The sequence below is a fragment of the Silurus meridionalis genome, chromosome 22 (assembly GCF_014805685.1).
Source record: "Silurus meridionalis isolate SWU-2019-XX chromosome 22, ASM1480568v1, whole genome shotgun sequence".
NCBI classification, from domain to species: domain Eukaryota; kingdom Metazoa; phylum Chordata; class Actinopteri; order Siluriformes; family Siluridae; genus Silurus; species Silurus meridionalis.
In genome coordinates this window covers 18,768,944-18,793,215 of record NC_060905.1, presented here as the reverse complement: position 1 = coordinate 18,793,215, position 24,272 = coordinate 18,768,944, and the positions used below count along the sequence as shown (strand labels likewise).

Here is a 24,272-nt window from a genome sequence, read left to right as displayed (position 1 = left end):
GTGAGAGAAAAAAACTCCCTCATATGAACCAGAATGTTAAAAAAGGAAACCCATCCTAAGATTAAGTGACATTTAAATATGTATTCATTATAGTCTCATCATTGTTAAGGTTATCAAATGTGCACTGATGGACACGAGTGCAAAACTGTCTGTAGCAATTATAGTCCATCGTATCAAACTGTTTATATTAATTACAGTCCAAATCTATCTTCATGGCTCTTGACTGGAACCCTGCACAATAATCTCATGTATTTTTACACATTCTGTGACTTCCTGTTTTTCACCCAGCCTTCTCCTTGACCCAGCACTGCACATCCAACTGCACTCACTGCAGAACTGAGCAAATAAATGAGTGCTTATCAATAACCCACATTATGTTTATTGATGCCTGTCTAATTCAATTTCACCAGGATTTCATTACACGCCGTCTGAAGTGCCCTCTAGGGGAACAGATATAACAAGGAAATGATAGATTGCTGTGGCTGTTACAGTTCCAGTTAACCTGCCAGTCACATCATCTCCTCTGCAATGTATGCTGTGGCATGAAAATCAATGAAGCCTATGGATTACACACACGCCTGCATGCAAAAACCTCTGATGAGCAACTACAATGATGAGGGAAACCAACAGATGTACAGTGAGTGAGTGACATGGATCCAATCCCTTTTACATGAATACATTTACTTATATGAGTATTTGCATATTTTGCATGTGTGCAGATCATGTGTGCTGATCATGTGTGCGGATCTTGTGTGCGGATCTTGTGTGCGGAACTTGTGTGCGGATCTTGTGTGCGGATCTTGTGTGCGGATCACGTGTGCGGATCTTGTGTACAGATCATGTGTGCTGATCATGTGTGCGGATCTTGTGTGCGGATCACGTGTGCGGATCTTGTGTGCGGATCTTGTGTACAGATCATGTGTGCAGATCATGTGTGCAGATCATGTGTGCGGATCTTGTGTGCGGATCATGTGTGTGGATCTTGTGTGCGGATCATGTGTGTGGATCATGTGCGGTGACTGCTAGAGCACACCAAGGAACAAAGTCTGAAGAATCTCTGAGTGCTACAGATATCACTTCATTATTAAAGAAAGGAACAAACAACACAACAAAACCTGGGCCTGTCTTTTATATCGTTTCAGTTGATGTTCTGAAAAGTTCCCTCTTCATGTCCATGTTAATCATTTACACAAAAACTTTAATAAAGCTAAATGTTTGTATATTTTCCATTTCCTTTTTATTGATATTCAAAACGGAAGCAAGTGAAACAAAAAAAAAGCAGAGTAGCAGGAAGTAGCAGTCAGTGCAGTGAAAATAAACCTGCTTACACATTTAATTTGTATTGCTCAATATACAGCTTCATTTGTAAGCTTCAGATATATTACAATATACTTTAAATATTAAGGAATCTGTTAATGAAAACAGTATTCCAGATATCTGACCTTGCTATGACCTTGACCCTGCTCAGATTAAATCTAAAATCCTATCAGTGCATCTGTTGATTACAATAATAAATCCAGTATCAATTAATCCTTCAAATATTAAATGTTTTCTTGAGATATCATGCTAAGGGGAATCTCAGATGGACAGATGTGTAATAGACAATGTACATTTACATTTATATTAATAGGATTTGTCAGATGCCTTATCCAGAGAAACTTTCTCTCTCTTTCTCTCTCTTTCTCTCTCTCTCTCTCTCTCTCTCTCTCTCTCTCTCTCTCTCTCTCTCTCTCTTTCTCACTCTCTCTCTCTCTCTCTCTCTCTCTCTCTCTCTCTCTCTCTCTCTCTCTCTCTCTCTCTCTTTCTCACTCTCTCTCTCTCTCTCTCTCTTTCTCTCTCTCTCTCTCTCTCTCTCTCTCTCTCTCTTATACAATGCTGAGAAGCTGAGCGTGTATAAAGCTGTTCTTCATGCTAAGGGAGGATTTTTCATTGAAAATAAAGTGGAACATCTGGATATTTATCTGGCCAGAGTAAATCTTCTTACCATTAAATTACTATACGTTTTTATACAAGAGGAACATAAGAACTTTGAGGATGGATTTGGACTGTAATTAATATCACCGGTCTACTACAGTGTGCTCAGGACCACATGAAATGAAAGCTCTGCATGAAAGCTCTGCATTTAAGCACATATTATTGCACACCTCAACAATGAAACTGCAATAAATAGACATTCGGTGCCACCCATATGAGAATGAGGTTCCCTCTTGAGTCTGGTTCTTCTCAAGGTTTCTACCTCATACTATCACAGGTAGTTTTACTTTGCCACAGTCACCACTGGCTCACTCATTAGGGATACACGTACAGTTATAAGAAACAAACATATAGGAACTTACACCTTTGTTTATACAACCTTGTAACCGCTTTATCGGTGTAAATCTGCTTTGAGAAAATGTCCACTGTAAAAAAGTGCTCAATAAATAAAAAATTAATTGAATTGTATTTCAGTTTTTTTTTTTACAAATATGACTGTGGCTTTCTAATAATTAATGTTGAACTTTAATCAAAAATAAAGTTGGACTCAATGTAAATGCAACTGTGGAATTTTTTTCAGACCTGTTGGGACTCACCTGAGCATAGGACTGTATAATATGGCTCTGGATCTCGTCCATGGTGTCCATCCCATATGACACGGTCCCGAGATGCAGTCGCTTAAACACCATCTCATTCTGAGTGAGAGTGCCTGAGCAGAGCCAAAACAGCATAATGAAGCAGGAATTAGCTCTGTGTGTACAGGCAGCCGAATCATTCATCTGAAAAATACAATCTGAAAAATCTTATCATACACTTATAGAAACAAAGTTCTGGGACACCTGACTTTTCCACCCATATGTTACCCAAACTGTTAACACAAAGCTGGAGCCATACAAGTGCATCAGACGTCTTCAGATTCAGCATGAAATCCTTCCTTCACTTGAACTCAGAAACCCAAACTTCCAGCATGACGCTGCCCCTGTGCACAAAGCCAGCTGAAGATAAGACTAAGTGGCCTACTATAGAGCCCTGACCTCAATCCTAATGGGATGAATGTAAACACTAACTGCACCCCAGGCCTCCTCACCTCACCTACATCAGTACCTGACTTTATTAACGCCCTTCTGGCTGGAGGAGCACAAATCTCAACAAAATCTTGTGGAACATCTTGTGGAACATCTTCCTGGAAGACTTGTTATAACAGCAAATAGGGACTAAATGTGGAATGAGATGTTTAGTAAAAGCATAAAAACCACACATTTTCATCAATATACTTTAAGTTCAACAATGATGGAACTGTAATGTACAGACACATTTGGTGTCACCCAGATGAGAATGAGGTTCCCTTTTGAGTCTGGTTCCTCTCAAGGTTCCTTCTGTGGGAGTTTTTTCTTTGCTGCTGCCAAACCTTGCTCAATCATTAGGAATAAAATTATAGAGACTAATTCATAAAGCTAAAAGACATATTTCTGATTTGTATATTTAGGTGAAGTGGACAATGTTCACTGCTCTATACAAATAAAATAGTGCTGTGGTATTATAAAATCAAGAATCTAACCACAGCCTCTGCTCATCAACTCTTTTAATCAGATGTTGTTACCTGTCTTGTCAGTGAGCAGGTAGACGAGGCGACCGAGCTCTTCAGGGATAGTGCTGGTTCTCACCACAGTGCCAGGGATATTCTCATCCTTCATTATCAGCCATCCGTACGCCGTCTTTCCCATGTCCAGATTTACCCTCAGACTAAACAGGTACACATATACACACGGGGGTTGCTAAGAGACGAACACGGTGTTCCATGGGAGGCAAGGAGACACATTTGAAAAACCAGAAAAGTCATTTAGAACTGTAATGGTGCAGGACAAAATAACTGGGCCAAATATTACCAAGCTAAATATTACCAGAGTCCATGTGAGAGAAAACTGAATTCTCATCGTACCAAGAAGCAGCTTGATGAACATTGTGAGAAAATAAAACAAATCAGTTACACAGTCTGAAAGTATAAAGCCACATTAGTGTTATCCTTCATTGAAAACTGGAAATAAACAAGTTTAGGAAAATATATTTAACAAATAAAAATCTAAGATTCTGCACTGTTTTTAGGTGCAAACAAGCACAGAAATGCATTATACTGACCGTCTTTTTCTCATGTCTAATCTTCTCTACTCTGAACGGTCCACAGTCTAGATTTGATCAAAACGGATCATACTGTTTTGCACAATCTGTGCGAGTTCGAGTGGCAAAAAGGGAACAATCGAAATAAAACGCGTATGCATGTAAATATTTCATTTTTCATAAGTCTCTACTTTTCTATCCTTTGTCATTAAAACAGCTGCATTACATTTAAATACATTTGACCTAAGAATGCAAAATAAAAGCATTTCCACGTGTGGTCTCAGACTTTTGTACATTACTGTAAAAACTGATAATAATATATATTAAACAGCTTTGCTGACTGCTTTTATCTCCAGATATGTGTTGGATCATGTTTGATGATATTTCCTAATGTCAGGGCCTTTAAAACCAGTGTACAGTTAGAGATATACACCATCTGCTCTGCCATTAGAATAGAATAGTGCTTAGAATAGAGATTGCATCTTCTGGTCCTGCGTTGACTGTTATACTGTACTGAGGTTAAAAGGCAGGGATACCTGATGGGGATGATGTAGGAGAAGAGAACTACGAAGCGGAACAGGTTACGGAACCAGGGCCCGATAAAACCTTGCAGAGCCACCATGACGATAGAAAGAACCAGCTGGGCCAAGAACAAGGCCTTAGTCAGACGATTTAACTCCAGGTCCAACAGGCCCACCTGAGCAAGAGGAGACAAAGAGATAAGGAGCTTATAGGTTTGTTTGTTTGGTTATTTGTCTGACTGTGTAGAGCTCAATGGCTCATGAAAAAGGAATGGGAGGCAGCCACAAGGTAATCAAGGTTTCTTATATTTCTTATGTAAGTCTCTCTCTCTCTCTCTCTCTCTCTCTCTAACACACACTTCTTTTTATGCTCTGTGCCACTCACTGTAACAGAAAACATCATCCATCCATCCATCCATCCATCCATCCATCCATCCATCCATCCATCTGCTTTTATAACTGTATCTGAAGTTCATTTGTTCTGTCTTTTCAGGGGGATGGAATTAAAATGGCCCTGTTTTAAACACCAGAATGCTGAATTAGAAAATAATGAATTAAAACATGATTAGTGGCATATTGTGTTGTGGCATGAACCTGAAGCAGTGTTACTGTTCCTACCCAGAAGGTGATTATGTTTCTACACCAGCACATCCAAATTCCGTTGCATACCACAGCGGCCCCCAACCTTTTCTGTGCCACGGACCGGTTAAATGTCAGACAATATTTTAACGGACCGGCCTTTAAGGAGTGGAGGATAAATACAACAAAATAAAATGATACGACCGCTATAAAAACTGGTGTTTTCTAAATATAATAATAATCATGAATCCACTGTGTTGTTTTTTGTTTATTTTGCTCGCTTGGGGGTTTGAATTCAGCGGTAATGTATTATGTGTTAGTGGCTGGAGCAGCCCCTTTAAGAAGGTAGTGGATGGAGGTAAGACATGGACATCAAGACATGCATCAAGAGTGAGTCATAGACAAATGTGGCGGAAAGAATCCGGGAATTTTCCAAAATAAAACAACGTTCAGATTTAGATAATAAATAAAATGGAAATATTGTAAGTTATGTATTCTTTCTGTGAGGCCCGGTACCAATTGACCCATGGACCGGTGCCGGTCCGCAGCCCGGGGGTTGCGACCACTGACATACCAGTAATTTTTATGCTACCATTTTGCCGATGATGATGATATATTTTTCTTGATTAAAAGGAGAAACAGCATGCTTTGTATATGTTGGAGATTATATGTATAAGAGATCCTTTTATCTCACAGAAGCACTTGTGTACTTTTTCTGCTTAGCACGATGCATAGAGTACATGCCATTGACATTTTATTATTAAAAATACATTTTCTTTTTAACACAATTAAAAATCTCAAAATGTGTAATAAAAACCCTTGGGCAGCAATACATTCCACTGCAGTTTATCCCATAGATAGAAAGATAGACAGAAAGATAGATGATGATTACTGACAGTGAATTACTAAGTCTGGGCAACCGGTGGGCCATTATGGCCCTGACAAATCCAAGAGAGACCCAAACCTGTTCCAGCATGACAATGCCCCTGTGCAAAAAAAAAAAAGCTCCATGAGGATCTGCTTTCTATGGGTTGGAGTGGAAGATCTCCAGCTTTGGATGAATGTGAACACTGCACCCCAGGCCTCCTCACCTCACCTACATCAGTACCTGATGTTACTAAACTTTAAAGTCACTAAACTGAAACCTCACTTTCAATAAAATTTGCCTCATCCAAAAAAAAAAAAAAAAAAAAAAAAAAACACTTCATGACATCAGCACTCACACACCTGATAAAATAAAAGCAAACGATTCCCTTTAAATTAAAACCATTTTGAGTTTCCAAACATTTGTCAATAATTAATGTAATAAAAATAATAATGAGGGTCTACAATCCACTGAAAGATAAAATTCATAACTCAAAAATGTGTATATCCTATAACCTGGCAAGACACCAGAATTTCTTATGCTCTCTGTGTGTGTGTGTGTGTGTGTGTGTGTGTGTGTGTGTGTGTGTGTGTGTGTGTGTGTGTGTGTGTGTGTGTGTGTGTGTGTGTGTGTGTAGGCACAGATGAGTGGCGCTTCTGCATAAACCTCCCTCTTGTTGCTACTCCTTAATGAAAACACTGGAGTGAAAAATAGGAAAAGGAAAAGCGGAATTCTTCCATACAGGAATGGCCTTTTGACAAAAGAGCTTTCCCTTTCCTTTTCATTTTCAAGTGTGCCCCTCAGCCAATGGAATATGTGGGAAAATTATGTCAAAAAAGAAGTCTTCCTCCTTTTTCTTTTCTCCTAAGACCGGCAGCGGAGCCTCCCCAACACTGAGCTCTTTCATCTACAAACGCTAACAAAACAGCAACACATAACTCGACCCTCAGTGGAAAAAAAAGACTGCTTGAAAAGGAGGGGGAGTGTAAAGAAAAGAACAAGAAAGAAAAAATGCCAGCAAATTTCTTTACTCGTCATGTCCCGATCCCCAGAGAACTAGAGAAACTGGGTGTGCAGTGTCTGATCTATCAGCTGTGGTTTAACACCCTCTGCTGCTCCCAGCCGCCCTGCTGCCTCACTTCATGCTTCATGCTTGAGCTAGTGTGCAAAATAGGGGTTTGGGCGGCTTAAAATGAAGAAAAATGTACACAGAAGACATCATTCCCAGCTGAAAGCGAGGAATCTGCTTTTATAAAGGAGAAACAATATGGAGCTACTTTTTTTCCCTTTCTTCCTTTTGCGAGGCTGGAATCGGGATCGGATGAAGTCATTATTCATTCAACCCGAGAGGAAAAAGAGCCTCAATTACCTCGAGCTAAAGATGCTATCAATGAATACAGAGTGCATATTTTACTCCTTTATCCCAGGCCCATTTCAAATGAAAGGAGCAGCTCAACCTACCTTTGCCGTCCTGTGTTTCGTGTGCGAAATCCGATGATGACTTTGTACACTAACGCATGAATATTTATGACCTGAAATGCATCAACTATACTGAGCCTGAGATTCGACAATATGGCATTGTACCAGCAAACCTGTGCACTTTCACCCAGTACAATATGATAATGCAGGGCTACTTCATGGCAAAATACTCGGAGAATACATGCATTTTAAAGATTTTGTAAAGCAGCTTCTGGATGTTGATTTCGGTCTTTAAGAGGCAGAGGGCAGAGTGAAGAGCAACAAGTTTAATCATTTAAGTGTACCCGGAGTTAAATGTGAACACATCCTCAATTACACCAGATCATCACTCAATCACTACAGTATATAGGTATTGAAGAGAAATACTCGATACCAAGGGTAGGAAGTGGTATCTCAGTAATTAAGACGTTGGACTTCTGATCTGAAGGTTGTGAGTTTAAATCCCTTGAGCAAGGCCCTTAATCCTCAACTGCTCGGATGTACAAATGAAATAAATCTAAGTCATTCTGGATAAGAAGGTCTGTCAAATGCCATAAATGTGAAGTGTGTCTACAGGATGCTCAGTATGAGCAAAATGGGAAGTTGAAGTCTTCATGATTACAGCAGCAGCTCTTAGGTTGAAGTCTTGTGAGATTATCTACTCACGCATTAATAACATTTAAGTTTTGCTTCCGATTTGCTACAGGAACATAAAAGACAGAAGGGTCCTGCAGTGTTTTATTTATTTGTCTTAATGAAAAAAAGGAGAAAGCGATATGCTGGTGAGGAAACTACTGTTTATAGCTGCTATAATAGAAAGTGATTGTTTTTTACAAATTTATGTTTATTAACATTAGAAAGTTCTTTAATTTAATAAATCAATTTAATAAATCAATACTGTCAGCTTTGCCAAACTGGCACAAGTCTGTTACAGGAGAGAAAAAAACATGCTGTTACAGGCAAATTTCCTTCCACAGTCGCCGCCAGCTCGCTCATCAGGGACAAACTTATAAAGAACATCTTATTCATTCTCCAGATTACTCCAGATATGACACTTGGCATTCAGCAATCTTTGTTTCTCATAGTCTGAAAGTCCTTCAGATGCCTTTTGGAAAATTCAAGGTGGGCTATCATGTGCCTTTAAATGAGGAGTGGCTTCTGTCTGGCCACTCTACTATAAGGGCCTGACTGGCGGAGTGCTGCAAAGATGGTTGTTCTTGTGGAAGGTTTCCCTCTCCACAGAGAAACGCTGGAGCTCTTTCAGAGTGACCATCTGGTTCTTTGGTCACCTCGCTGACTAAGGCTCTTCTCCCAATCTCTCAGTTTGGCTGGGTGGTGCCGCTCTGGGAAAAGTCCAGGTGGTTCCAAACTTCTTCCATCTTCAATGCTGCAGACATGTTTCTGTCTCCTACCCCAGATATGTGCCTCAATACAATCCTGTCTCTGAGGTATACAGACAATTCCTTGGACTTCATGGTTGGGTTTGAGCTCTGACATGCACTGGTAACGGTGGGATCTCATATAGACAGGTGTGTGCCTCCAGTTCATGTCCAATCAAATGAATTTACCACAGGTGGACTCCAATCAAGTTATAAAAACATCTCAAGCAAGATCAGTGGAAACAGGATGCACCTGAGTTTGGAGCGTCGGAGAGGACTGGAAATTTTTACTTTTTATTTTTTTATGAATTTGCACAAATTTCAAACAAATTTCTTTCACATTATCATTATGGGGTTTTGTTTGTAGAATTTTGGGATAAATAATAAATTTAATCCATTTTGGAATAAAGCTGTAACAACAAAATGTGGAAAAATGTAAGCGATGTGAAAACAGCGTTTAGAATTGTACATCGTTTAGAAGTTAAATCATTACTTTTATTATTTATTTTAATTGATCATTTTGTGATATTTTTGCTCATGAAACCTTTTATACAGAATGCAGCCTTGTGTGTTGTCTAATAAAATTACTCTAAAACATCAATACACAAGTCGGAAATCTACAAATGGTTTTAGCAGCATGTTCTCCAAACCCTGAACCCTTCCGTACTCCTCAGCAGCAGGACATCAAGTTTTTATATCCAATCAGTCTGTTACAACAAAGGCATAATCTATCTTGAGCGCTGTCCTGTCACTCAAACTGCTGGCAGTGTGTTTTTCACAGAGAGCACACATTTACAGAAGCAACACACACACACACACACACACACACACGCTCGCAGTGTAAACCGATAGCTGACATGCTGTCAGCAACTTTGCGTGGTGGCTTTGTGTGAGTGGTGTCACAACAGATTATAAGTGGAGAACGCGTTCTCTGTGACTTTTGCCGCGTCGTATCGATTGTTGGCCGGTCGTCTCACACACACTATCGGCACTCCTGACATCATCTCCTTCATGTATTGGATTCCACTCCGTCGGGGAGCTTACAGAAATCAGCGAGGCTCTCGGCCACATGCAGCATCAGCAACTTGGATAAAGTGTCTGCTTTCAAAACCAAACCAAACCCCCCCAGCAAGCAGGTCATGACGGAAACATGAACTCCATGAAGCTGCTACACTTGGGAGATGAAGTGTTTTTGACTTGTGGTGGTACTCAACAGCCACACCATTATGGGCCATGCAGTCAATGAGCATTAGTCCAGGTGTGCTCAGAAATACACAGAGCGAAGATCTGAGTCTGTCCATTTGTACTGTCACATTTAAGAATGTCATCAATCTAATCTGAGGTATAACTGCATAACAATATGTGGCAGTCTAATCTGAAGTAAAATCAGGTAAATCATACAATACAATCTAATCTGAGGTATAATAGAGTAACCACAGATTGTTGTGTGATCCTCGGTGTAACCTGGTAACCATTAATGGCACTCTAATTTGAGCTTTAAGCAGGTAACCATAGTTAGCAGTCTAATTTGAGATATAATCTGGTAGACATCAGTGTTGGACAGTAAGGAAGTAAATTTAATTCTTTACTGTACTCAAGTAGCTTTTTCAGGTAGATACCTGAAAAAGTACTTTAGTGATGCTTTAGTGGTACTTTAGTACTTTAGGGTACTTAAGTGATGTACAGTCCAACTTGATACTCGTGGGGGTTACGTTCTTTGACCCCTGGCAAGTAACAAAAAATGGCGAGGTTTTGACTCTCCTTTTGATGTTTCCTTCTTCAAGGCGAACTGCACATGTACTGTAGTGTAAACGCAACAAAAATTGTGAAGTATTGTCATAAATGTTTTATTTACTACTTTAAATTAATAATATAATAATAAAATAGTACATTTATTAGTACAAACTCTGTCAGATTATTAGATTTATTGCGAGTTACACTTAATCCGGTTCCAAATGAAAAGTCAAGAAAACCCCTGTATTTCCATTTAGGGAGACTTCAACTTTACTGAATTTTAAAGGTAAATATGTTATTTTTTACTCAACTACATATAGTGAAATCAGTCGTTCCTTTTTATTTATGAGCGGATAAAAATTATCAGCGTCAGTTCACCAGCAAGCAGAACATTTAGAGAGGAATACATGACCGAACCCGAACCGTGATTTTTGTGTTCATGATAATTGTAATAGAAATCAATCAGTGTTTGAGTAATTAATATCATTCTATTAATAAATCATAACAAAACCCACACACCCACCTTGTTTTTTGACTGGGATGTGTTCAATACGCTCCTCATCTCCTTCCCAGTGTAAATAACAACTCCTATTACGGTACCTGAGAAAGGAAAACACAGAAACGTAGTCAAAACTCAATAGATTTTGGTCAACACGTGTTCAGCAGAGATGCTGATGCCTTCTACAGACTGTGTGATTCCAGTAATCTATATCAGTACAAATCACACTGCGTGGCATGGAGCTAATAAAATTGGGTACGATGTGTATGTAGACTGTACGATGAGGACACCTGCTGAATCATACAACTCACGTGCAGAAAAATACAACCTCATCAGCAGGCGCTATTAGCATACAACATATTAAACACATAAAACATATATAAGCATTAGCAAGCATTAGTGGTAAACAAATATAGCAAGCTACATCCTGTATTGGAAATCAAGGTTTTATTGTGTACTGAAAAAAGAAAAAGAAAGGGTTAAAGGAGGAGAACATGGACCTGGCCATGGCTAAAGAAAAGAGGCCAACTTGGAATGACAGTTTTGCAAAAGGGAGCTTGAGAAGAGTATATATGAATAAATAAGGCTGCACATATACAGTCAAACTAGTTCTAGATGTTCTTCCTTAGTCCCCTCTGTCACTGAATTAGTGCTCTTCGGGAGCAAGACTGTGAGAAGTGATCCCAGTTACACAGTACGACACAGGGCCACTGCTCAGAAGTCACGTTGGTCCTCTTTTGCCTGGAACAGTCATTGGTTTCGGCAGAATCCAGAAACAAATTACTTAACTTCTTTAAGTTCAGTGCATTTGCATAGGTTCATTTTCACCTACATATTTATAATACAGCATCTCACAAAAGTGAGTGCACCCTGTACATTTCAGCAACCATTTTAGAATAACGTTCTCAAGCGACAATACTATAGAAATATAACGTATATATTTTACTGTAGTCAATGGGAACTTTACTGTCCTCGAAAAATAACTCATACAGTCATTATTGTCTAAATAACTAACAACAAAAGTGAGTACATCCTCAGTGAACATGTCAAAACGGTGTCCAAAGTGTGAATATTGTGTGTGAGTGCCATCCTTATCCAGAACTTTTGTTGTTGGGATCCTCTTCCACTCCTCCATAATGACATCACGGAGCTGCTGGATGTTAGACACATGGTGCTTCTTCAACTTCTGCTTCAGGATCCCCAACAAGTGCTCAATAGGGTTCAGGCAAGACACAATTTCTTTGTTCCTCTTTACCAGGGCGTCACCACACATGCTGGGCTTGTCTTCAGCAAACAGCTGACAGGCTTTCTTGTGAGCAGCTTTAGAAGAGGCTCCTTCTGGGACGACGGCCTGCAAACGGACATGTTGCAGTGTGTGGCGTCTGGTCTGAGCGCTGACATGCAGACCTTCCACTTCTGCAGCCTCTGAAGCAATGCTGCAGCACTCATGTGTCTGTTTTGTGAAGCAGCTTCTGCACCTGACGCACAGCACAAGGACTCGACTTCTCTAATGGACTCTTGTGAGGTCTGTTCCGAGTGGAACCCGTCTTGGAAAACCTCAGTATGACCCTGGCCACTGTACTGTAACTCAGTTTCAGGGTGATACTGATCTTCTTACAGACTCGGCATCTTTGTGTAGAACAACAATTCTAATTCTTAAATAAAGAGTCTTTACCATGAGGGCCATGTTGAACATCCAGTGGTCAGTATGAGAGAATTGGACTTAAAGCACCACATTATAACTGCTCTAATACAGAATACACACATTTGTTTGGTCCTGACAAGCAGACAAAAACATGAAGATGATAAATAGGACATGTGGCTTTACACGTTTACATCACATTCAGCTGTTATCACTGAGGGTGTACTTACTTTTGTTGGCACGTAATAAAGGCTGTATGTTTTACTGCCGAGTTATTTTTAGAGGACAGTAAATCTATACTGCTACACAATCTGCACATTGACTAAAATATATCCAAATTTAATTTCTATAGTATTGTCCCATTAGAAGATATAATAAAACGGTTGCTGAAATGCGAGGGGTGCACTCACTTTTGTGAGATACTGTATATGTTTAAATGTTCACTATCAAAAGCACTGAACTACATTTACAACCTAAATTCTAATATTTGTTCCATGAAATTATAATATATATATATATATATATATATATATATATATATATATATATATATATATATATATATATATAGCTGCACTGCTTCCAGTACATGTATGTGGAAGTTAGATTTTTAAATCAGATTATGAGTCTGCTTCTCTGGTGAGTAGATTGTATTTTATTTAATTTGTATGTTTTTGACATGTTATTAGACAAATATTGATTCTGAACTGCTCCAGATGATGTAGGTGCACCGTTGTGGTTGTAGTGTAGAGGTTTGCGGTCTTCACTGGGTTTCTTGTTTTAATAAAAAAGGTATTCACCCTCCATATGTGAAATGTCTCTCTCTCTCTGTACTGACACGTTTTTGTTATATTGCGTTTTTGTACAGTATTGATGATTTCTATAATTGCAACGTGATAGTGGTGGTATTAAGAGGTGGGTACGTCCCCACTAAAGGCCCAGGTACCAAATGCACAGCCCACCACTGCATTTCATCATAACTTGCACTGCACGTATAATGATCAGGTATAAAGTCCTATGAGGCCATGAGCCCTATAATCTTCTTCTTCTTCTTTCCTCTGCTCCCATTAGGGGTCTCCACAAAGGCTCATACATCTCCATACCCCCCTGTCCTCTACATCTGCCTCTTTCACACCAACTACCTGCATGTCTTCCCTCACCACATCCATAAACCTCCTCCTTGTTCTTCCTCTTTTCCTCCTTCCTGGTGGCTCCATCCTCAACATTCTCCTACTGATATACCCCATGTCCCTCCTCTGCACATGTCTAAACCATCTCAATCTCACCTCCCTCACCTTGTCTCCAATGCGTGCGCTGTCCCTCTCCCCCCAACGAAAACCTCAACATCTTCAGCTCTGCTACCTCCAGCTCCACCTCCTGTCTTTTACTCAATGTCACTATAAAAAGCACTTATAATAAAAAGTAAAAAAAAAAATCAAGTTTCATGAGTGTATGTAGAATGCAGGGATTTGTTTTGTGCGAGTGTGTGTGTGTGTGTGTGTGTGTGTGTGTGTGTGTGTGCGTGTGTGTGTGTGCGTGTTGTTGACCATTATAAAGATTCTTCCATTTCTGTTATTTATTTAGAAATCGTTTATCCTGAGTGAAAAGATCATAATGACTACAGACATACTCTGGCCACATTACTAGCTAGAAATATCACAGAAAATGTATCCCCTGATGGTACACCAGTTTTTCCAAAACAAATCCAAGTGTACCTGGACAATAAACCTATTCAGAATACTACTAAGAAGAGAAGAAGAAGATGGAAGTGCTTACTGGCAGTGGTAATGGTAAAATCAGATGAACAAAGAATAGTGGATTTTTGTATAATTCCAAAGTGCCATGTAGCTTTTAGCAATTAAGAGTTTTACTGCATTGTGCTAATTGGAAACCCTTTAACATTTCCAGGGCACTTGGAATCACTCAAGTGCTGTTGGTGAAATGTAGTTCTTTAAATGGAGCAGAAGTGATGGGGATATCCTTTTCCATCTGCAGGGATCTTGTGTTGAGTCTGGATGATGTCAGGAGTGTAAGTTGGAAGATAGACTTTGATCAAGGACAGGCCAAGGGGCAGCAAAGAGCTACGGGAAACCTCAAACCTCAGGAGAACCAGGTGAAGATACGCCACAAATCAATAAAAAGGTGATCGTTAACACAAGCAGGAGGCCTGTAGGGAAAGTTCTAGCTATAGTGCTCGATTAGGATCAGGTTCGGCTCTCTTGGCTTTTGTAGATGGCAGTGAAGGTGTAGTGGTGAGGCTGATCTGAGATCTGTGAAGTTTAGTATCAACACTAGTGAGAGTTGACACTCCAGCTCCCATTACCGGCTCATCAGATTTCTTCACATTTAGGCTAAGTGAAAATCAGGATCGCCGCAGAAAATATGAAGGATGTCAACTAAACATTTAAGTGTGAAGTTCACAAAGCTCTAGGAGAAATCTGTTGACAAACATGATCCCAATATATGTGCATTTCTAAAAAAAATCTAATACTAAAATAGGTAAGGAGTGGGTTTGCTCACCAGATGCAACCACAGTACTGGCCCAAAGGGTGTTCTCAATGCCCAGGCTCTCATGGACGGGAGGGTCACAGTCTTCCTGCATAAACACATTAAGAGTTAGAGGTGTCATTAAGATCCTGGTAAGCAGAGGGTAAATAAAAACAGCTACATTTATCACAAAAGCTAGTATATGTACACAAATATATACATATAGTTATATACAGTGAGCAAAAAAAGTATTTGAACACACTGCTATTTTGCAAGTTCTCCCACTTAGAAATCATGGAGGGGTCTGAAATTGTCAGCGTAGGTGCATGTCCACTGTGAGAGACATAATCTAAAAAAAAAATCCAGAAATCACAATGTATGATTTTTTAACTATTTATTTGTATGATACAGCTGCAAATAAGTATTTGAACACCTGAGAAAGTCAGTGTTAATATTTGGTACAGTAGCCTTTGTTTGCAATTACAGAGGTCACACATTTCCTGTAGTTTTTCACCAGGTTTGCACACACTGCAGGAGGGATTTTGGCCCACTCCTCCACACAGATCTTCTCTAGATCAGTCAGGTTTCTGGCCTGTCGCCAGCTGTATCATACAAATAAATAGTAAAAAAATCATATATTGTGATTTCTGGATTTTTTTTTTTTTTTTATAGATAATGTCTCTCACAGTGGACATGCACAGTGGACATGCACAGTGGACACAGTGGACACAGTGGACACAGTGGACATACGATGACAATTTCAGACCCCTCCATGATTTCTAAATGGGAGAACTTGCAAAATAGCAGTGTGTTCAAATACTTATTTTCCTCACTGTATATATACACTATATTGCCAAACGTATTGGGTCACCTGATCATAAGTATGGTATGTGATTTTTGACCATTGGATTCAACATTTAGTCCCAATTTGCTCTTATAATTCCCTCCACTAGATTTTGGAGTGTGCTTATGGATATTTGTGGTATTATGAAAGTCAGGTACTGATGTACAGAATATGAGGAGGCCTGGGGTGCAGTCAGCATTTCGATTCATCCCAAAGGTGTTCAGTAGAGATAAGATCAGAGCTCTATAGCAGGCCACTCAAGATCTTCCTCTCCAAAGCATGTAAATGAGATCTTCAAGGAGCTCACTTTGTGCACAGGGGCATCACTATGCTGGAACAGGTTTGGGATGTCATTTATAATTGAGTGCCTCCAGATTTGTGGTAACACTTTAAAGAAGAACCACATATAGCAGGAAAGGTCAGGTGACCCAATACTTTTTGCAATATAGTGTATATAATTGTAGTAAACAGTATGACTACATACATTTTAATACAATAAATATACAAATAAATGAATAAATAAATATTGGTGACACCAGAACAAGTCAATCAAACCATACACCATGTCTGCCACTAGGGTTATTATTAGTTTCCAGGTTCAGCTGTGAGGTCAGGAACTGCTTGCTGGCAGTAGCAATCAAAAAATAATAGTGGTCCATTTCTGTTATAATCCTTTAACAAATCTTTTGTCTTTTCCTAGTGGTTGATATCGAGTTCAAAACAAGAACTCGTTCCTGATTTGGTGGGAAATTTCTTTTAATGACTATTTTTGGTATTCTACTGGCTCACAGCTAAAAGCTGTCATAATCTCATAATCACATCCCTCACAAATGAACACTTCCAAAAGCATCATTGAGAGCATGAACAAACCTGCATGGACATGCTGCATTTTTTAAACATTCTGTATAAAGAATTGCAAAACTATTAACTGTCTAAAAATATATATACAATGACCTGTAATTTTATCACACAGCATTTAAAAACTGTAATCGAGTTGGTAGATGTAGATCTCACTTTCTGTGAATCTCTTTTACATGTATTATACCCAGTGTGGAAATTTAGCAGATGGCTAAAGGGCACAGCCAGGAGTTTAGTGACACCTATGATATACACACACACACACACACACACACACACACACACACACACACACACACACACACACACACACACACACACACACAGCTCTTAAATGCAGGTATATGATATGATGACAAAGCATCTGGGCTCGATCTGGTTACAGATCAAATGACTTTTCTGATATGATAACTATGACAGCTCAGCAGAGACGTGCTGCTTATGTGTAAAAGCAAGCTGGAGGGTGAACCTGCACCAGCGAAGGTCATTCTGACAGATGAATCCTGACATTCTAAGCGACAAAAAGACAATGAATCAGTGTCAGCTCAGCCATTTACTATTGCTGTACATGTCTAAACACTGTGAGCGTTTCACGTTCTGATCCTGGATCAGCCGTTTCGGGGTTGAGCCCTCGGATACGTGTGGGGTTTAGGAGAGTGAGTCAGCGCAGGAAGTGATCTCCATCCTCTGCCTGCTGTGTGGCCAAGAGTAAAGAGTGTACACAAAGACAGGCTTTGTATAAGGGCTCCCTCTCCTTTTTTCCCCTAGTCTTTCTCTGCACTAATCTGATGTTAATAAGGAGCTCGGCACAGCCGGTGGACAAGGGCGGAGCCCACAACACACTGACTGTGATGTGATGTCATCGCCAGCACAGGGGACCAGCTTCTTTGCATTTCTGTATTAAGAAATGCTCCTAGAATAAAAACATTGTGTGTGCATCTGTGTGGACATCACTTCCTTACCCTAGTAAAATTTCCTTCGAAACTGTGTATGTCCAACTGAGGCTTCTGAGCGTAGACATATGCACTGATGGAGAACAAATCCTGAAAAAAGAAGAAAATCAAACATAAAAGATAATGAGCTTCATCCAGGACCTTTTCAGCAGGATTATTTTATTAGCTTCTCTAAACGACATTTACAGACCTGTTATACTATATCCTACTTTATCTTACATTTTATATAATATATATATATTTATACATTATATTATCTTACATATATTTATATAGCTATAATTTCTTGTCTCTACACACAGATTAGGAATAACATTATAACATTATAATATTATAACATTATGAGCAGTGAAGTGAATAACACTGATCATCTCTTCATCGTTGGGAGTGATGAGGATGGACAGGATTAGAAATGAGTTTATTAGCGGGACAGCGCATGTAGGACGTTTTGGAGACAAGGTGAGGGAGGCGAGATTGAGATGGTTTGGACATGTGCAGAGGAGGAACATGGGGTATATCAGTAGGAGAATGCTGAGGATGGAGCCACCAGGAAGGAAGAAAAGAGGAAGACCAAGGAGGAGGTTTATGGATGTAGTGAGGGAAAACGTGCAGGTGTGAAAGAGGCAGATGTAGAGGACAGGGGGGTGTGGAGACGGATGATCCGCTGTGGAGACCCCTAATGGGAGAAGCCGAAAGAAGAAGAAGAAAAAGAAGAAGAAGAAGAGAATCTCTTCATCATAGCACCTGTTAGTGGGTGAATTTATTTATTAGGCAGCAGGTGAACATTTAGTCCTCAAAGTTGATGTTAGAAGCAGGAAAAATGGATGAGTGTAAGGATTTGAGCGAGTTTAACAAATTGTGACGTCGACTGGGTCAGAACATCTCCAAAACTGCAGCTCTTGTAGGCTGTTCGTGGTCTGCAGTGTTCAGTATCAGTGTTCAGGGTTGCGGGCAGCCGAGGCTCTTAAGTAGATTTTTCTGGTATCAGTTCTTCACTTCACTATTTATTTCACATACTACAATTTTTCACACAAATATCTGTACTTTCTACTTCTTACATTTTCAAAAACAGACTAGTTACTTCAGTTTTAATCTATTTGTTTAAATGTCAATATTTGTTCTTCTCATTGTGTGAATTTTTCAGCCCATCAACCTGTTTCCTGTTTCCCAATCTTCCACTGGTGTATCATTTCCTGTTTCTCACACACCACAGACATAGACTAGTTTATGAAGCTCACAGTGAGCAGGCAGAAGACAGTAAGAAGTCTGGGGATAACGTGAATGAGACAGAGGGAGTCAGTGATGAGAACATGACTGAGAACAGACACATTCCTGATCACCTGATCATCATCATCATCATCTTTTCTCTGCTTGTGTTCTATATGGTGGATCTTCAGCCTGGATACATTCATTAAGAAACAACATTTTCAATTCTTGTGTATTAATATGACGTGAGGTTCAGTTACCAGCGTGACACTACAACAGGTATTAATAATGACTACTTTTTACTGAAGTCCATGTCAGAGCCCAAACTTCTTTCCTTTAACTTAATAAAAAAGTGCAGTCAGAACTTTCACCAGAGTCTATTAAAACACGAGTGTCTGCACTTCTATGATTGAAGGATGTGTGGACTTTTGCCACCTCTGCTGCACATCTGCTCATATATACATTCATCTAATCAGCCAATCGTGACTGACCACAGCATGGCTGATGGTACCAGATAAAAACAAACAGATACGTTTTTTAGCATCTTTTGAAGATTTCTTACAAAAAATGAACTAAAAAAAAAAAAAACAGTTCAACAAAGATCCTCCAGTGAGAGGGGCAGCTCTGAGGGTAAAATGCTTTGTACACATATTTCAGCAGATCAGAAGAAAAATAAACAGGAATCTGAGAGTACAGCAGGTATGGGATCACGAGAACATCTGAGGACTGAAGATTAAAGGTGCTTTTTAATTGTCATGTATTTAATAGTACAGTGAAATTCTTTGTATATCCCAGTGGTGTTAGGAAGCTGGGGGCAGAGCGCAGGGTCCGCTGTGATACAGCACCCCAGAGCACAAAGGGCCTTGACCAAGGGCCCAAAAGCGACAGCTTGGCCATCGGAACCTTCTGTAAGCCAAAGCCTTTCAGAAGCCACTGAACAACCATCTCCCCCACTAGGGGGAAACCAAAAACACCCTGTCTTTTTCCAATTAACAACAAGCCTATACCTGCTACAGCCTCAGACCCCTGTTCTTCATAGATACGTGAAACCCAACGTGGTCTTGACCCGTACCTGCATGCTGTTATAAACTGCACTGGCTGGATAACTGCATAAATCAACAAAAAGCTGTGCAGTTTACTCCTGGTTCACTATTTATAGTACTTCCAACATTCGTTCTCACTCTCCATTGTTTGTAATGTTTTATTGATTTATAATCACACTCTTAGTGTCACCCAGATGAGGATGGGTTCCTTTTTAAATCTGGATTCCCTCAAGGTTTCTTCCTCAAACATCTAAGAGAGTTTTACCCCAGGCTTGCTCATTAGGGATAAATACGCATAATTCACGTATATTTAAATTTCTGTTCTATAATTCTTACATTCTGTAAAGCTGCTCTGAGACATTGTGAAAAGTGCTGTAGAAATAAACGTTGACTGAATTTAATTTAATTATTCTCTCAAAGACTCCAATAACTGCTTGACAGACATTTATTTTTTTACACCCCCTTTGATCTTTATTACATAAAGATTATGTTTATGCTTTTATATTAACTTGGAAAGCAAAGACTGAATTAAAAATCAATGTAATGTGACATCATTTAGCCAATGATTTAGGGAAACATTGGGTCACATAATACAGGTTGAACAAAGGATTTAAACAATTACTTATGTTATTCTGCAATAAAGTAGAAATTTAGAAATAAAGTTAAAAAGTAGGCAACTATGCCATTGACTGAATTGATCATTAATTAATTCTCTTTCTAGCAATTTAAAAATGAGCAAATGTTTAAAAAAAAATGTATATATACTGTATATATATTATGTTAAAGCATGGCTTTAAATAAATCTACAGATTAAAAGAAAATACAATATGAAATGTGTTAGTGAGCCACCAATGCAGCTTCGATGGCATCATTTCTACAGACTGTGCGGGTCTTAATTCTAAATATCTTTAATGTCTGAGCAGTAAAAGCAACTTAAGAACCAACTGTCCCTTATTAGTGAAAGAGAGAAAAAAGACAAAGTCAAACAAAGGATTATTATTCACCATAATTCATCTTTTTTATTATCTTCATTAAAAACCCTGATCCAGGCATTTATTTAAGTTTAAATGCAGGAAAACCTTACCAGCTTGAGAATATTTAAAATTCAAGGCCACAGGAAACCCTATCCAGCTGCTCGAAGTCCCTCAGCGCACCGCTCATTCGGTGGCTTGCTGAAATGTTCATTCTGTGATCGCAGTAAGAGGTTTGGAAAGACAAATACAAATCTGAACTGGTGGATGGGTGTGATCCCAGAGCTGGACAACACTCAGAAAATTTAGCCAGTGTGTTCGGCTCCGATTACCGGCTCATGTGTAACAAATGCTCCAACAGTCGAATCAGATTTACCACTATATCAAACACGAGCCTGGGATGGAGGAGAATATCTGATCTGAAGGCCCTTTCTAGTCTCGTTTTCTGAGGTAAAAATGATCTGCACCAGCTTCATCACTGTCCTTGATTTGACTGATCACTGTTTCGACTTGCATTAGTGCAGAAATTATCACTGATTCCATTAGTGAATTTTGTGCTTTTGGTTAAACTTTACTTTTATTTAATTATATAAAAAACCCTCTATTATGTTTTTTTTTTTTCATGTAGTGTGACTTTCCTTATTGTAAGAGACCTGGTGGCCAGGAAACCAGCACCATTAGGCACACTGACCTTTTCCGCAGCATTGTTTCATAAGTACTGTATATCTACCTAAACCTTGATGTTCACAAAACGCCTAGAAAGTGTCAGAGTACCTCATAAGCAAAAAAAAAAACACATTTGGAGAAAAGAATACAAGAATTATATTAGCTTAGGCTGCGTTATAGGGCCATTTCTATCATTCAGTTATACACTATTCAAATGTGCTGTTTGAACATCCTATTCCATATTTAATCCCATTTTACTCATATAATAATCACTTTTCTGGGAAGATGTTCCACTAGATTGTTGAGTGTGCTTGTGGAGCGGAAGACTGCACCCCAGACCTCCCCACATTCTCACCTACATCAGTACCTGACTTTCTAACACACGTGTGGCTGAATGAGCACAAATTTCCACAAAATCTAAAAGAACATCTAATTGAACACACCAGAAGTGTGGAGGTTTTTATAAACTAAATGTGAAATCGAAACGAAAAAAAAAAAAAAACTCACACACACCAATATCAAGCTCAGATGTACAACTAGAATCACATTATTGCCATAGCGTGTAGAACAATTTAGTTGTCTATAAATTATTTTATTGCTGTTGTTATTATTATTCGAATAATATACACATTATAATATACACATTATTTTATTATAAATATTTTTTTAATATTATAGTCATTCATTTCATTTCATTTATTTTTTAAATATTTATTTTTGTAATATTTAATTTAAAGCATTTGTATTAGTAGAGCACTTTTAACAATAGAAATTGTCTCAAAGCAGCTTTAAAGAGATAAAGTGCTTATAAAAGGATGTACAAGTTTGTTCCTGGCAATTGTAAGTTTATTGTGAGTATACAATTTAATGTTTTATATAATTCACTATATAATTAAACACTTTGCATTTCTACTTCAGTGATTCTTCAGTCGTTTCTCAAGTTCTCAAATTCTGTAAATTTGTATATAAATATAAAACATTCGGTGTGTGATAGTTGGGTCCCCCAGAATAGTGCCAGACATCCCCCTACCTTACACACTGTATACTGAAGCCACACTTACCCCCAGTGCAGGGAGCCTCTGAGAGCAGGCAACAGCGACCTTCAGTTTCCAGTCCGTTTCTCCGTCGAGCTGGTCGGTTCGGATAAAGCACGCTCCTGGGGAACATAAAGGTGTCGACCGATTTAATCATTCTCGACTCGTTTTTCAGTTCGGAGCATCAGCACTACAGGGCACTACAGCGTCCGGACGAGAGAGCGAACACATCACCTAACCGTACTGTTTTGATACATCTAAATCTCTTCATGAGGATGTGGGGGGGTCCATTCAGGAGTAAATCTCCCACCTCATCCGAGTGATTCATAATAATGATTATATAAACCCAAAAAAATAATTATTACCCATATCATAGGGTTTGTTACGTCCGTTGTACAATCCGAGAGAGATTTGGGCCAATAACAGAACGCTGATTGGCTGCTGCATGTTGGTCTCATTTGTATTCTTAATACAGCAAATGATATTTGGGTTTGTGATAACAAAGCACAACAACACAACGGAAACTACCATTGTCAAGTGCTGCCGGAGCATTTCAATGAGTATTAGCGGTAGTGGTACATGGACATCGGGAACAAATTATTTAAGACTTTTTAAGGCCTAAAACTAATAGTTTTAATTGTAAGACTTTTTTAGATTTTCTAAGACTCTATAAAAACTCTGTTTCAGTTTATACAGAGGGGTTTGTTGGAATTGATGTAAATATTGGACACACATTAAAGTGAACTGCAGCCACATTGGCATGTAGAAGATCGATAAAAAAGGCTGTAATCCATTTCATTACTACACCCTGATGCTATATGTATGTAGTTGTGATGTGCATTCAAGTCCCTTTTTATCCATTTATAGAATTTCAGAGTGTGACTGTAGTGAAAGAACATTAACTCTACACTGTTGTGTAAACTAATTCGGACGTGTTATAAAACTACAAATGAACTGAAATGTACATAAATACAAATTGCAATAATTTGCTTGGACATTCCCAATATTTCACAATAATGCTCTGTGCCTTATGTGTGTGTGTGTATATATACACAATTTTCAATAATGAGGACTTTTCAAAGATTGTTTCATAAAGAACATACCAGACTTTTCTGAAGTTCTTAGGAAGATCATATCAGCTGGAACTCTCTGATTCTGTAAAATATGGTCAAAAAGGTCACAAGATTTAGATATTGTATAGGTATAGTATTAGGAAACCTGACTTTCACAGACATATGACCACAATTGTACAGGATGTGTTTGTGTGCTAGTTACTATAGGAAGACCTTAGGAGACAAGAAACTGTTCCAGCATGTCAATGACTCTATGCGAGCTCCATGAACATATCATTTCCATTGTTTGGAGTGGAAGTTCTTCTGCTATAGAGGTATACAACCTATTGAACACCTCTGGGATGAATGTGAACGCTGACTGCACACCAGGC

The 24,272-nt window shown here is 38.9% G+C and overlaps 1 protein-coding gene across 1 annotated transcript in view; it reads right to left on the bottom strand.

Annotated features, from left to right (window-relative positions):
* The window catches only part of atp9b (ATPase phospholipid transporting 9B), a 62,476-nt gene that overhangs the window by 17,868 nt on the left and 20,336 nt on the right, over positions 1 to 24,272 (bottom strand). Inside the window, 8 exon segments of the mRNA XM_046834451.1 lie at positions 2,571 to 2,683; positions 3,575 to 3,717; positions 4,626 to 4,786; positions 11,149 to 11,225; positions 15,287 to 15,362; positions 17,918 to 17,998; positions 22,856 to 22,950; positions 23,932 to 23,983. Of these exon segments, the coding sequence (XP_046690407.1) occupies positions 2,571 to 2,683; positions 3,575 to 3,717; positions 4,626 to 4,786; positions 11,149 to 11,225; positions 15,287 to 15,362; positions 17,918 to 17,998; positions 22,856 to 22,950; positions 23,932 to 23,983 (798 nt within the window).